Genomic DNA, 12,856 nt, shown 5'->3' on the forward strand with positions numbered 1-12,856 from the left:
CATGCGCGGGGCACGCGCACGTTCATGAATCGCCGTATTTCCCTCATTTGCATGTTTCAATGGGAGCAGCCCCATGTGTCCAGCCTAAATTTGCACCCACCCTACGCCGGCGTGTGCAAGCTACGTCGGCGGGGTGTAGCCTGTTTTCAGGCGCATATTAGTTTGTGGGTCTGGCGCACACATACGCCGGCGCACATTTGCACTTATGTTGGCGTAACGTGTTATAGGTCGGCGTAAGTGCTTTGTGAATCTGGGCCTTTATTACCAAAAGTATTGGAACGCCTGCCTTTACATGCACAGGAACTTTTTTTTTTGTTAACAACAAGCAAAGGTGCTTTATTGTAAAAAAAAAAAAAGGTTAAATACAGCATACCAGTTGACATATTACAGTACACTTCATGCAAAATAGACATATTCACATACTGAAAATAGACGTACTGTACTTTGACCAATATATACAGTAGTTGTTCAGTATTTATGAGAAACAAGTGCAGAGAATAGGATTACCAACAGGCGTATTTCAGGCCCATACGCCACAGTGACCACCTGGAGCTAGCCACCGCACAGGAACTTTAATGGCATCCCAGTCTTAGTCTGTAGGGTTCAATATTGAGTTGGCCCAACCTTTGCAGATAGGTTCAACTCTTCTGTGAAGGCCGTCCACAAGGTTTAGGAGTGTCTATGGGAATGTTTGACCATTCTTCCAGAAGCACATTTGTGAGATCAGGCACTGATGTTGGACAAGAAGGCCTGGCTCGCAGTCTCCACTCTAATTCATCCCAAAGGTGTTCTGTCGGGTTGAGGTCAGGACAGTCAAGTTCCTTCACCCCAAACTCACTCATCCATGTCTTTATGGACCTTGCTTTGTGTACTGGTCCAAATCATTTGGTGGAGGGCGGATTATAGTGTGGGGTTGTATTTTAGGGATTGGCCTTGGCCCCTTAGTTCCAGTGAAGGGAACTCTTAAGGCGCCAGCATACCAAGACATTTTGGACAATTTCATGCTCCCAACTTTGTGGGAACAGTTTGGGGTCTCTTCTTGTTCCAACAAGGTCCATAAAGACATGGATGAGCGAGTTTGGGGTGGAGGAAATTGACGAGCCTTCCCTAGGATTACCCTAACACAGCATGGGTTAAATAAGGTATAGTGGACTGGAAAATCCATTTTACAAACCCGATTCTCCAGTCCCTTTTTCACATGGTGCTCTCCTCTTCTTCCCTATGTTCTGGCAGTGGATTGTCCCTCAGGTATCCTCAGGTCCAGTGCACGCCTATGGGCTCTACATTGCATTGATGATGTCAGGTGACCTGCGATCGCGAGGCCATGGGAATGAAGAGACTGCGGGGACTGTCTTACAGCATGAAGAGAAAGTACGGTAAGTAGTGAAACAGCTTTTTGAGGCTCTCTAGACCTAAACAAGCATTTAACCTTTGCAGTTCGGGGAACTTTCCGGAGTTCAACTTTAATGGCTTATTAAAGAGAGAAGTTTTATTCCTTTTATATATATAGGCTTATGATGTGCTAATTACATGAACTGTGTTTATCCTGAAATTAGGAATTTGTTAAGATCACACTGGATGGAAGCAAGTTTGGAGCAGTCACTGCAGTCTTGGTGGTGTGTTTATAAAAAAAGAAAATAGCATAGTAAATTAGCATCCAGTGAAATTGCTGGTACAACTGTTCCATGCGTATGGGGAGGAAAAATTTTACAAATTTTCTCTCCAGGTTAGATTATCTTAATTCATAAGAATAGCGGGAATTGGGAAAGTACTGCCTTATGGCCACTAGATGGACCTGACAATCGTATTAAATTAGTGTTTACTTCCTATGATTTCCTACAATCCTTAGCTCCATCTAGTGGCCATAATGACATTTTGCCCCATTCACACAGAACTAATGTACTAGATAACTAGAGGAAAATTTGCTAAATATGTGTTTTGCTGCCTTGGAACTAGTATGTATCTGATGAGCCGATGGTAAAGTGGTAGCATCTTTTAAAAGCTTTTCAGGAAGGTTCCTTGCTCGATTTAATCATTCTCTGCTGCCATGCTACAGACATCATTTAGGCATCACTGTAGATGTATAATCTCTCCATTGATGTTATACCAAGGATTGGGCTCGTGATCAGCCCCCGCCAACTCACTGGAAAAACCTGTATGCCCTTCTCTGGGAAAGTCAGGGAAATATTATTGACCTGCAACTTGAGGGCACTTCTCTTGTTTCTGATCTGCCTCTAATGAGGATCACTCACCACCAACTAAGGAACTTTTTGTATGAGCCCTTTACTCCCCCATCTTGATGGCATTATCCAAGAAAGGTTCCAAGTCTTTCCTATGCTAGAGAAGGCCCTCCCCTTGTAACCAAATACCGATCACCAAAATCACTTATCTTCTAAGTTCTTTAGAAAAGATCAAATCTATGATCATGTATTGCACACGTGTCAAACTAAAAGGAAACAATGGAACTTTTCACTAGAATGAATTTCTGATTACGACTCTAAATATTCCATATCTGACCCTGAGGAGGGAAAGGTCTGTACACCCTTCTCTCGGAAAGTCAGGGTAATATTGTTGGCCTTCATCTTGAGAGCACTTCTTTTATCTCTGACATCTAATGAGGATCCACCAAGTTCACTTACCATCCCCCGGTTGATATCCACCAACTAGGTGGGAAAGTCAGGGAAATATTATTGACCTGCATCTTGAGGGAACTTCTCTTGTTTCTGATCTGTCTCTAATGGGGATCACTCACCACCAGCTCAGGAACTTTTTTTGTATGACCCCTGACCTCCCTGTTTTGATGGTGTTATCCAAGAAAGGTTCAAAGTCTTTCCTATCCTAGAGAAGGCCCTCTCCTTGTAACCAAATACCGATCACCAAAATCTATTTATTTCTAAGTTCTTTCGAAAAGATCAAATCTTTGATCATGTATTGCATATGTGTCAAACTAACATTAAACAATGGAACTTTTTGACTAGAATGCATTTCTGGCTACGGCTCTCGATATTCCATATCTGAACCTGAGAAGGGAAAGGTCTGTACACCCTTCTCTCGGAAAGCCAGAGAAATATTGTTGACCTTCATCTTGAGGGCACTTCTTTTATCTCTGACATCTGGCTCTAATGACGATCCACCAAGTTCACTTACCATCCTCCGGTGACATTCTGCTCATTCAGTGCGGTTGACCTCCACCAGCTAAAGGACTTTTTTGTATGACTCCTGAACTCCCCCATCTTGATGGTGTTATTCAAGAAAGGTTTCAAGTCTTCCCTATGCTAGAGAAGGCCCTCCCCTTGTAACCAAATACCGATCACCAAAATCTATTTATTTCTAAGTTCTTTCGAAAAGATCAAATCTGTGATCATGTATTGCACACGTCTCAAACTAAAATGAAACAATGGACCTTTTTCACTAGAATGAATTTCTGATTACGACTCTAAATATTCCATATCTTTCCCTGAGAAGGGAAAGCTCTGTACACCCTTCTCTCGGAAAGTCAGGGAAATATTGTTGACCTGCATCTTGAAGGCACTTCTTTTATCTCTGACATCTGGCTCTCATGAGGATCCACCAAGTTCACTTACCATCCCCCGGTGGCATTATGCTCATTCAGTGCGGTTGACCTCCACCAGCTAAAGGACTTTTTTGTATGACCCCTGAACTCTCCCATCTTGATGGCATTATCCAAGAAAGGTTCAAAGTCTTTCCTATGCTAGAGAAGGCCCTCCCCTTGTAACCAAATACCGATCACCAAAATCACGTATTTTCTATGTTCTTTGGAACACATCAAGTCTATGATCATGTATTGCACACATGTCAAACCAAAATCAAATTAAGGACTTTTGCACCAGAATGCATTTCTGATTACGGCTCTCGATATTCTAGATTTGACCCAAAAAAGGCACCTCTGCCTGTCCTTCCACATTACAACCACAGCATGGAAATGTAGCTCAGACATTTTTAATTGCAGCATACAATGTGATTTTTTTTACAGCTTAAACTCAATGAGTTAGAAGTACATTATAATGAGATGGAATTTTAAAGCAATTTACAACAAAAGGGGAACCTCAGGTGAATCCTCAAGCTTTCATATTCCACTTAACTGTAACCAGACACGTCTGCATTTTACACTCCTAAATTACACTTGTCATCCCTCTCTCATCTTGTGACTGGAAAGAGAAAGAGAAGCAGCTCATCTCCGTCTCGCTCTGCTTTCTCGACTTATCACCATGTACCTTGTTAGCACATGATCACTGCAGCACAACTGACTGGCTCATTGTGCTGCTTCTCCCTCTCCTAGCCTGAGCTCTGCTGCACAGGGACTGCAAGAGAATGATACCATGTCACATTCAGGTTCTTACACTGCTTACAATAAAAAATACTAACGAATACAGGGCTGCATTAATGGGCGTCTTTTATATCTGCTAAAAGTTCAGCTTTAACTATACATTATCCACACAAGAGTACAAAATTGCATGAGGCCTCATGGTTGAAATAAAATAAAAGTCCTTTGTAGCAACCAATCAGATTCTTCCTTTGATATTTCTAGAGCAGCCTTTCTTAACCTCCTTGTCCTAGAGCAGTGGTCTCCAAACTGTGGCCCAGATGCGGCCCTTTGCTTGCTTTTATGTGGCCCTTGGGGCACTCTTTCATCCACTGATACCAACAACGGGGTATATTTCCCCTCACTGACCCCAATAAAGGGGCACAATTCCTCCCAATTATGCCATTGATGGGGCACAATTCTTTCCACTGACACCAAAGGTGGGGCATTGATTTTTCCCTATTGACGTCAGAACCTTTTCTACTCCTAATGGCCGCAGCCGGGCCCATATAAAGTTTGATGGACTGTAAAAAAAAGCCCTTTATTTAGAAAGTTTGGAGACCCCTGTACTAATGGAACCCTTAAAATATAGTCCAGGTCTCAGGGAACCCCTGCTAAAACTGATTAATTTGGGGTAAGAGAGGAAAAATGTCCCTTACATTGGTGGTCAATGAGCAGAAAGCCCTTTCTTACAGTGGTGGTCAGAATGGCATTCTTACAGACAGCTAAAAAGATCATTGGTGCCATGACGCTGACTCTGCCAAGTGGCACTGTCCACATAAATGTGCAGATACCATCAAGCTGAGGGTCAATCTGCAAGCTTCTGGAGGAACCTATCATGAGAAAGGCTGTTCTAGGTCAAAATTAGACCTTGAAAGAAAGATCCTGACTGGTTACTTTTGGCAGCAAGGACATTATTACTTTCAGAGACTTGTATTGGTGAGGTCCTTTGTATTTCTTTATGAGTAATACATGAAGCGTCAGATGAATCTTTGTGGTGCGGCACATGGTTCTGTACGTAGAACAAGTACTGGAAGGTAGAGGAGGGGATCTAGCAGGCGGAGAAGGTCTTCCAGAAGAAGTTTTTGCACATGCTCTTCTCCCTGGCCATGGGTGGGTTGTACATGGATCTTTGTGGTCTGTACTGCAACTCCGGATCTTCGTTGTTCATGGTATCTGTGTCGGCCCACGGTGACGCCCAATCTAGTATGGCCAAAAGGACATTCACAAGGTTGTTTTTCTTCACCTCATCTAGTTCCTACAGCAAATCAAGAAAATAAGAATTTCAAATGATTGACAAACTAAGACAAACTGCTTCATGTAAAATAGTTAAAGGGGTTGTAAAGGTACAATTTTTTTTTTCCTAAATAGCTTTCTTTACCTAAGTGCAGTCCTCCTTCACTTACCTCATCCTTCCATTTTGCTTTTAAATGTCCTTATTTCTTCTGAGAAATCCTCACTTCCTGTTCTTTTGTCTGTAACTACACACAGTAATGCAAGGCTTTCTCCCTGGTGTGGAGTGTCGTGCTCGCCCCCTCCCTTGTATTACAGGAGTGTCAGGACGCCCACTAACACACAGCTCTTTTCTCTATCTGCAATGTAGAGAGCGTCCTGACTCTTCTGTTGTCCAAGGGAGGGGGCGAGCACAACACTCCACACCAGGGAGAAAGCCTTGCATTACTGTGTGGAGTTAGACAGAAGAACAGGAAGTGAGGATTTCTCAGAAGAAATAAGGACATTTAAAAGTAAAATGGGAAGCTATTCAGGAAAAAAAATTGTACCTTTACACCCCCTTTAAAGAAGTCCTATCATTATAATTGTTTACAGTTCTGCCCTCTATGTAGTACTCTTTCCATGTGTTTTCTAACCCTAGTTATGAGGTCCGACCTGCCCCACTCTCCTCCTGCCACAGCTAATGTGAAAACAGGAAGGAGACGGCTGTTCTCTAGCTGTAGCATGTCTCGGCTCTGAGCAGCGGCAAGAGCAATGCAGAGTCTGATACATTCTCCTCTTTGCTGCTTCTGTATTACTCTTACCATTGCTAGTCTTGAGAAAGTACTCAGAGCACTATGTTTTTTCGATTTTTTTTGCTCTGAAATACAATTTTACATTTGCTTTTTTTCGTCTAGCACGCTCTAGATAGGTGCTAGGATCTAGCAAATTTAGCTTAGGCTCACTGTATTCAGTGGAGCTGTATTTCATTGTTAGGTAAATTTAGTTCTGGCTCACTGTAATCAGTGTAGCTGTGTTGAAAGTTCTGGTCTGTGTTTCAGTGGCTCCAGGATTAACTGCTTCACTCAGTTTTTCCAGAAATTGCTCTGGAAGATAGTGGGCATGGAGTGTATAATCGGCAGCTAAAAAATTTTATGCAGTCCTGGCCAATAGGCTAGGCTCTGAAGAAGCTATGACTTTGAAACGCGTCAGCAGCCCTGATGTCTTTTCAATAGCTATCTGGAGACTATTGGTTCTGGACTTATCGCCACGATCAGGTGGCTACGCTAAGCGCTTTATCTCCACATATTTGTGAGTAGTATTGTATTCTGGTTTTTAGTAATAAATTTGCTTGGGATAATGCACAAGGCTGGTTCGTCCTCCTTTTTTTTCTTGTTCTATGACTACTAGGATATCCACTATACTGGAGGGCAGCAAGGCCATAGCAACTATCTCCTGAGAGATGGACTATCCAACGTTGTTGCAAAGGAGTATTTGTTTGCTGTTATCACAAATTCCTGGGGATGGTCTCCCAGATGGTGGCTGGGAGTGTGGATAAATACTCTGAGACTAAGAGCAGGGGTTTCTTTTTCCCTATAGAGGAGATCACAGCCTAGGGGGGTTGTTTGCCTCCTGGACAATTCTGCCATGTGCTTGTGGATAATTGAGGCCTTAGTTGGGCTAGCTGGAGGTCTACTTTACTGTGTTTGGTGTGATATGACTGTAAATACCATCTGGAAATAAAATCAGTGAAGTGCAGCAACCCTAACTTTCTGTGTGAACATTCCTTTCTTGGCATATAAAGGTTAATGTTTGGGAATGTTGTGAGGAGGCCTGTGGAATGGAGATGGGCACAAGATGGAGGACATTTAAAACCTCAAGCAGTTGTTGTTGTGGTAGGTGAATATGTGTGGCATGGATTTGCTCTTGGCTCCATTTCTAGTCATTCACAAGCCTGTAGTGGGTGAAGCTGCTATTGAGGAATGTATTAAAAAGAAAATGTTGGTGTTTGTAGTTCAAGCTTGTAAAGCTTTGTATTTTGTGCAAAATTTGGAGAAGCCCCCTCTGAGAATTTCCGTCTACAACAAATACACAATTTTCTGCACTCCCGATCTTGCAGTGTACCCACAGCCAATCACATGTAAACATAAAAGTGCCGTTTGTTGTTCTCCTCCCCTCACACTGATAGAGGGGCAGAGAGTGTAAAGGTTATCAGTGCCCTGATTATCAATGTAGCCCCAGCAGTGCCCATAAGTGACACCAATCAGTGACCCCAATCAGTGCCTATCAGTAACACCAATCAGTGCCCATCAGTAACATCAATCAGTGCTGCCTTTCAGTGCCTGCTCATCAGTGCTGCCCAGCAGTGCCACCCATCCTATCATTGCCCAAAAGTGCTACCTATCAGTGCCCGACAGTGCCACCTATCAGTGTTGCATATCAGTGCCACATATCAGTGCCCATCAGTGCGGCATATTAATGCTGCCTCATCAGTGCCACCCCATCAGTGCCGCCTATCAGTGCCGCCTTATCAGCACACATCAGTGAAGTAGAAAAAGTCACTGACAGAAACTAAGAAAAACTTTTCAAAATGTTAGTTTATTTTTTTGTTTTTTTAGCAATAAAAAAAACCCCCAGTGATGATTAAATACCACCAAAATAAAGCTCTATTTGTGGGAAGAAAATGATAAAAAAAAAATCCCTTGGGTACAGCGTCGCATTACCGCGCATTTGTCATTCAAAGAGTGAGAGCGCTGAAAGCTGAAAATTGGCCTGGGCAGGAAGGTGGTAAAAGTGCCCGGTATAGAATCAGTTAAAGTAACTGAAACGCAATATCTAACAGCTGACGCTTTGTACCTAATAAACCTTTTGAATTTTTTTTTTTTTACATAAAACAAACTTGTGTTTTAGATTTACTGATCCTTTAATCAAATGCAACATGTTTGTTTCTTCTCTTTAAATAATCCCCCCCATCCCCCCCCCCCCTAGTAAATGATTCCCAGTCCTTAAAAAACTCTTCAGATTAAACCAATTCCCTCGCAGTACGGAAAAATAAATGATGACAACTCAATGTTTGATTTAATTTCCAGGCAAGTTAATACGTTACATTTGCTTCTCATGCAACTAAATCTTCAGCAAATGGATCTTTTTCTTTTTTTTTCTCCCCTTCCCCAGACGCACTCGCTGCCTTGATTTAAGCCCGTGGCATTTGATAACGGTGAAATAAGATAATTTTACTTTTCTCTCTTCCTTTTACACAGATGTTAGTAAAACGGGACAGAGAGAACAAATCAAGGGCCTAATTATTCTATGGCCCCATTATTTTTGCGTGACATCAGTGGTTCTTTAAAGACGCGGGCTCTAACCTTTTCTACATCACTCTGCCGGCGATTTGGAGGAAAATGACAGATTCTGACAGATAATGTACTGCCGAGCTCCGAGGCTGCACTTCTGCGTACCATTTTAATGTAATAACCCGCTTTAATGGTTACATTTATGGACTGTTTCCTGGAACTTTTTCAAAAAAAATGGAAAAAAAATAAAAAGGAAGCAAATGAATCTCTGAAATAGGAGCCTGTAAAACAGAGGGGATTTAATTAACTGCGCGGGCCGCAGCCTGTGTCCAAATGCACGATTCCATCTTTCTTGCATAACTTTATTTTAGCATTGATTTCCTTTCAATTCACCTTGCTTTTATTTCTGATGCGGTCTCCTATTAGGTTAGACATATAAAGGCACTTATCTGAGGGCGGCCATGTTGTACGCTGCGTATGTGTACCTTAAATGGCTCTTCTAAACTGACTTTTCTTTTTAATGTGGAAAGAAATCTCACAAGGCAGATTTATTGGAATAATGCTTCCAGAAATAAAACAAATAAGCTTAAAGCTGATCTCCAGGCTAAATATATCATTACATACAGTAAAGTTTTTTAAAGTTGTCAATACTCCGGGGCCAGTCCCACTTCTTGAGGGAGGGAGTTCCACATTTTTTTTGCTCTAACAGTAAAGAACCAGTGTAGCACCCTCCTAGTCAGGCTGCTAGGCAAGTTCTTGGCTCCTGCTGTAGTCAGAGAGGAGCAATGATTGTTTATTCTGGTTCTGCACTGGCTGGGAGTTTGATTGCTCCCCCCTGCCACTTGAAGAAGTTTCTGGAGTTTAGGGAGGGAGAGTTTAAAGGATCAGCCTGAATATTGGGCAGGGCCCAGCCAATCCCCGTGGAGGTGTGCCCAGATGTTGGCTGGGAGTGCTGTTAAATAGATTACAACCCTGAGGAGATGTTTATTTTCCACCTGAGGGAATGGATCAATGAGGTCATAGAAGGAGGTGGCTGCTTGCACCTGGGACAAAATGTTGAGCTACATAAAAGAGGTTGCACCTGACCTGGTTCCTGGATTCTATGACTAGAGCTTCATATCTGTTTTACAAGTCATTTCATGGTCCTCACCCGTGAACTAATAGACTGTTTCAATCTAGCCTATTTGTTCTACAAGCTACTTCATGGTCCTCGGCCGTGATCCTATAGACAGTTCTACTCTAGCCTATCTGTTCCTTATGCTACTTCATGGTCCTCAGCTGTGAATCTATGACTATTATAGTGTAGCCTATCTGTCCTACAAGCTACTTCGTGGTCTCCAGACATGAACCTATAGACAGTTCTAGTCTAGCCTATCTGTTCTACATGCTACTTCATGGTCCTCAGCCGTGAATCTATGACTATTTCAGTCTAGCCTATCTGTCCTACAAGCTACTTCGTGGTCTCCAGACATGAACATATAGACAGTTCTAGTCTAGCCTATCTGTTCTACATGCTACTTCATGGTCCTCAGCTGTGAATCTATGACTATATCAGTCTAGCCTATCTGTCCTACAAGCTACTTTGTGGTTTACAGACATGAACCTATAGACAGTTCTAGTCTAGCCTATCTGTTCCTCATGCTACTTCATGGTCCTCAGCTGTGAATCTATGACTATTTCAGTCTAGCCTATCTGTTCTACAAGCTACATCATGGTCCTCTTCCATGAATTTAAAAACTGTTTCAGTCTAGCCTATATGTTCTACAAACGACTGTGTATGAACTGTTTCTGTGTTCCTTGCAGCCCCTGCATTCTTGTGGGAAAAGGGCAGTAGCCCGACATAAGCTCCTTTCTCCTAGCCTCAAATCATGGCTGTCTGCCCTCTTCAGGGACCTTAGAGTGATGCCTCGTACACACGATCGGTTTTCCCGGCGGACTTTTTACTGCCAGGAAAAACCGAGGGGAAAGCCGAGAACCTGCTCGGCAGCTTCCCCCCCCCCTACACACGGCTGGTTTTCCTGGCAGGAAAACTGCCATGAGAGCTTTGGCCGGGAATCCTGGCCGTGTGTATGCTCCACTGCAGGCTTTCCCCATAGGGAAACTGCAGAGAAAAATACTGCCAGGAATCCCGTCAGGAAAATAAAAGACATGCTCTCATTTTTCCTGCCGGGATTCCCGGCGGTTTTCCTGTTGGGTTTCAGTTTTACCCGGCCATAAGCTGTCCTGGCTGCTGCCAGGAGTGTGTGCAAACCTGAATAGCCACCCGATTTCAAAGTTTACGCTAAACTGATGTCCTGAAGGGGCTTTTAAATCTTCACCTATGGAAAATATAGGGTACTGAAGTTTGTTGCCGGTTCATGGATGCATGCAATTTTAAACTTTGACACTTTGGATATCTATTTACATGGCGCAACCTCAATTTTTTAAATTTTGGTAACATATTGTGGTGTGCCCTAAAATGAACTGGTTTGTAAAAACAAAAACAAACCTTTAAGTTATCCTTTAAGCCCCGCCCCACCTCCCAGCGTTCTAAACCCCTTAAGGGGCCGCCAGCTTCAAGGGGTTAAAGCTCAGGGATAAAGAGGGTGTATTGTGGGTTCCCAAAACGCATTGGCTATTATTTTGTGATGGAGCTAAAGAACCATCATAGCATTTTGTACCCTTTTTGGCTTGGCACACCCACTTTGGATTGAAAATATGTCTACTCATTCATAAAACCAGAGAATAAGCAGACTAATGAAACCCTTGGGGCTTATTCCATAAAAAAATAAAATAAAAAAAGCCCAGCCACCCATAGCAATCAATCCAATTTCATGTTTATTACCCGGAGGGCAGCAAAGCAATATGTTGTTTGAACTGCATCAATGAGCAACCCCTCTCATTGTATACTTTCCCTTTTGTTTCTTACATCCCCAATTTGACGTAAGATTAATCACTGTGCGAATCTAGGAAACAAATCGACCATAACAGGCAAAAAGTAGGAAAGCGGCGACTACGTCTGCCCGCCGTCTCATCTGTACTCGCCTGGATCAATTGAAAGCAATAAAAAGCAGATGGAAGTAATAATGGGATTAAGGTCACCATTGATTTGTCATTATTGTACATCCTGTTACAGATATGTGTACGCTGCGGTGACATAAGTATATCTGCTTACACACATCAGTTCCTGAAGCAATATAGAAGAAATAAGTCATAGAAAGCAATAACTGACTGCACAAAGTTAGAATGTAAATTGCACATACCATGCTGCCGCTTGTGGCGGTTTTGTCTCGGCGCATGGGCACAGCCGATCGGACAGAGCAGAACGCCAGGAGCAGGAGCAAAAGCTGCGCGGTGAACATGTCGGCAGGCGTTCGTTGTTTACGCTCTTCGCAGCTTTCGTTATTTTTCACCCGAACGCTCCCTCTTTATACAATCGTCTAAGAGGACGCCCCAACCGCGACGCACAATCCGCAGCACTTATCAAAGAGGCTCCTCAGAGTATCTATTGCTATCGCTGACGAAGGTGACGCGGCGGCGGCGGGAGGGCGAGGCGCTCTTTTTTTGTGAAGCTCGTAGTCGATACATTTAATTGGTAACTGAATAGGAAATCATCTGAGTCTTTCAAGACACAAAAGGCTTTTATCATCCGGCAGATTAGGTTTTGTGAAGATTTCACCTCTTTGCAAAGAGTTTATTTATAAAAGTCTTCAAGTGCCAACAGAAGAGGAAGGCTTGGCACATGGGAGGAAAGAGGAATGTAAGGCAAGGAGAATCAACTGCAAAAAATACATTTAAAATGTGTGTAGCACTACCCCCGAAGGAGCTGCTGGTTAAATTCTGGGTTTGCACGTTAACTTTATAGCTTCGTTGTCAGGCAGGGAAAGTCCATAATAAATACAATGTCCAAACAGATGTAAAACCTTCAACAGTTGGGTTTTATTTTTGCTGCAAGTTAACTTGAAGTAAAGAAAGTAGAAGGAAGGAGAAAAGTATGGGGAAGGTTCAGGCACACGGTACAGAATGCTCAAGGTAGTCAATCAATCTC

At 42.8% G+C, this 12,856-nt stretch overlaps 1 protein-coding gene across 1 annotated transcript; it reads right to left on the bottom strand.

Annotated features, from left to right (window-relative positions):
- Positions 1–4,619: 4,619 nt before the first annotated feature.
- CORT (cortistatin) lies at positions 4,620–12,274 on the bottom strand. Its single transcript, XM_040326939.1, has 2 exons — positions 12,072–12,274; positions 4,620–5,582 (listed from the first exon to the last, which is right to left on the bottom strand). Exons 1-2 carry the CDS (start codon positions 12,168–12,170, stop codon positions 5,376–5,378), a joined length of 306 nt encoding a protein of 101 aa, XP_040182873.1. The 5' UTR covers positions 12,171–12,274; the 3' UTR covers positions 4,620–5,375.
- Positions 12,275–12,856: the final 582 nt, after the last annotated feature.

This window comes from Rana temporaria, chromosome 10 (genome assembly GCF_905171775.1).
Source record: "Rana temporaria chromosome 10, aRanTem1.1, whole genome shotgun sequence".
In the NCBI taxonomy this organism is placed as follows: Eukaryota; Metazoa; Chordata; class Amphibia; order Anura; family Ranidae; genus Rana; species Rana temporaria.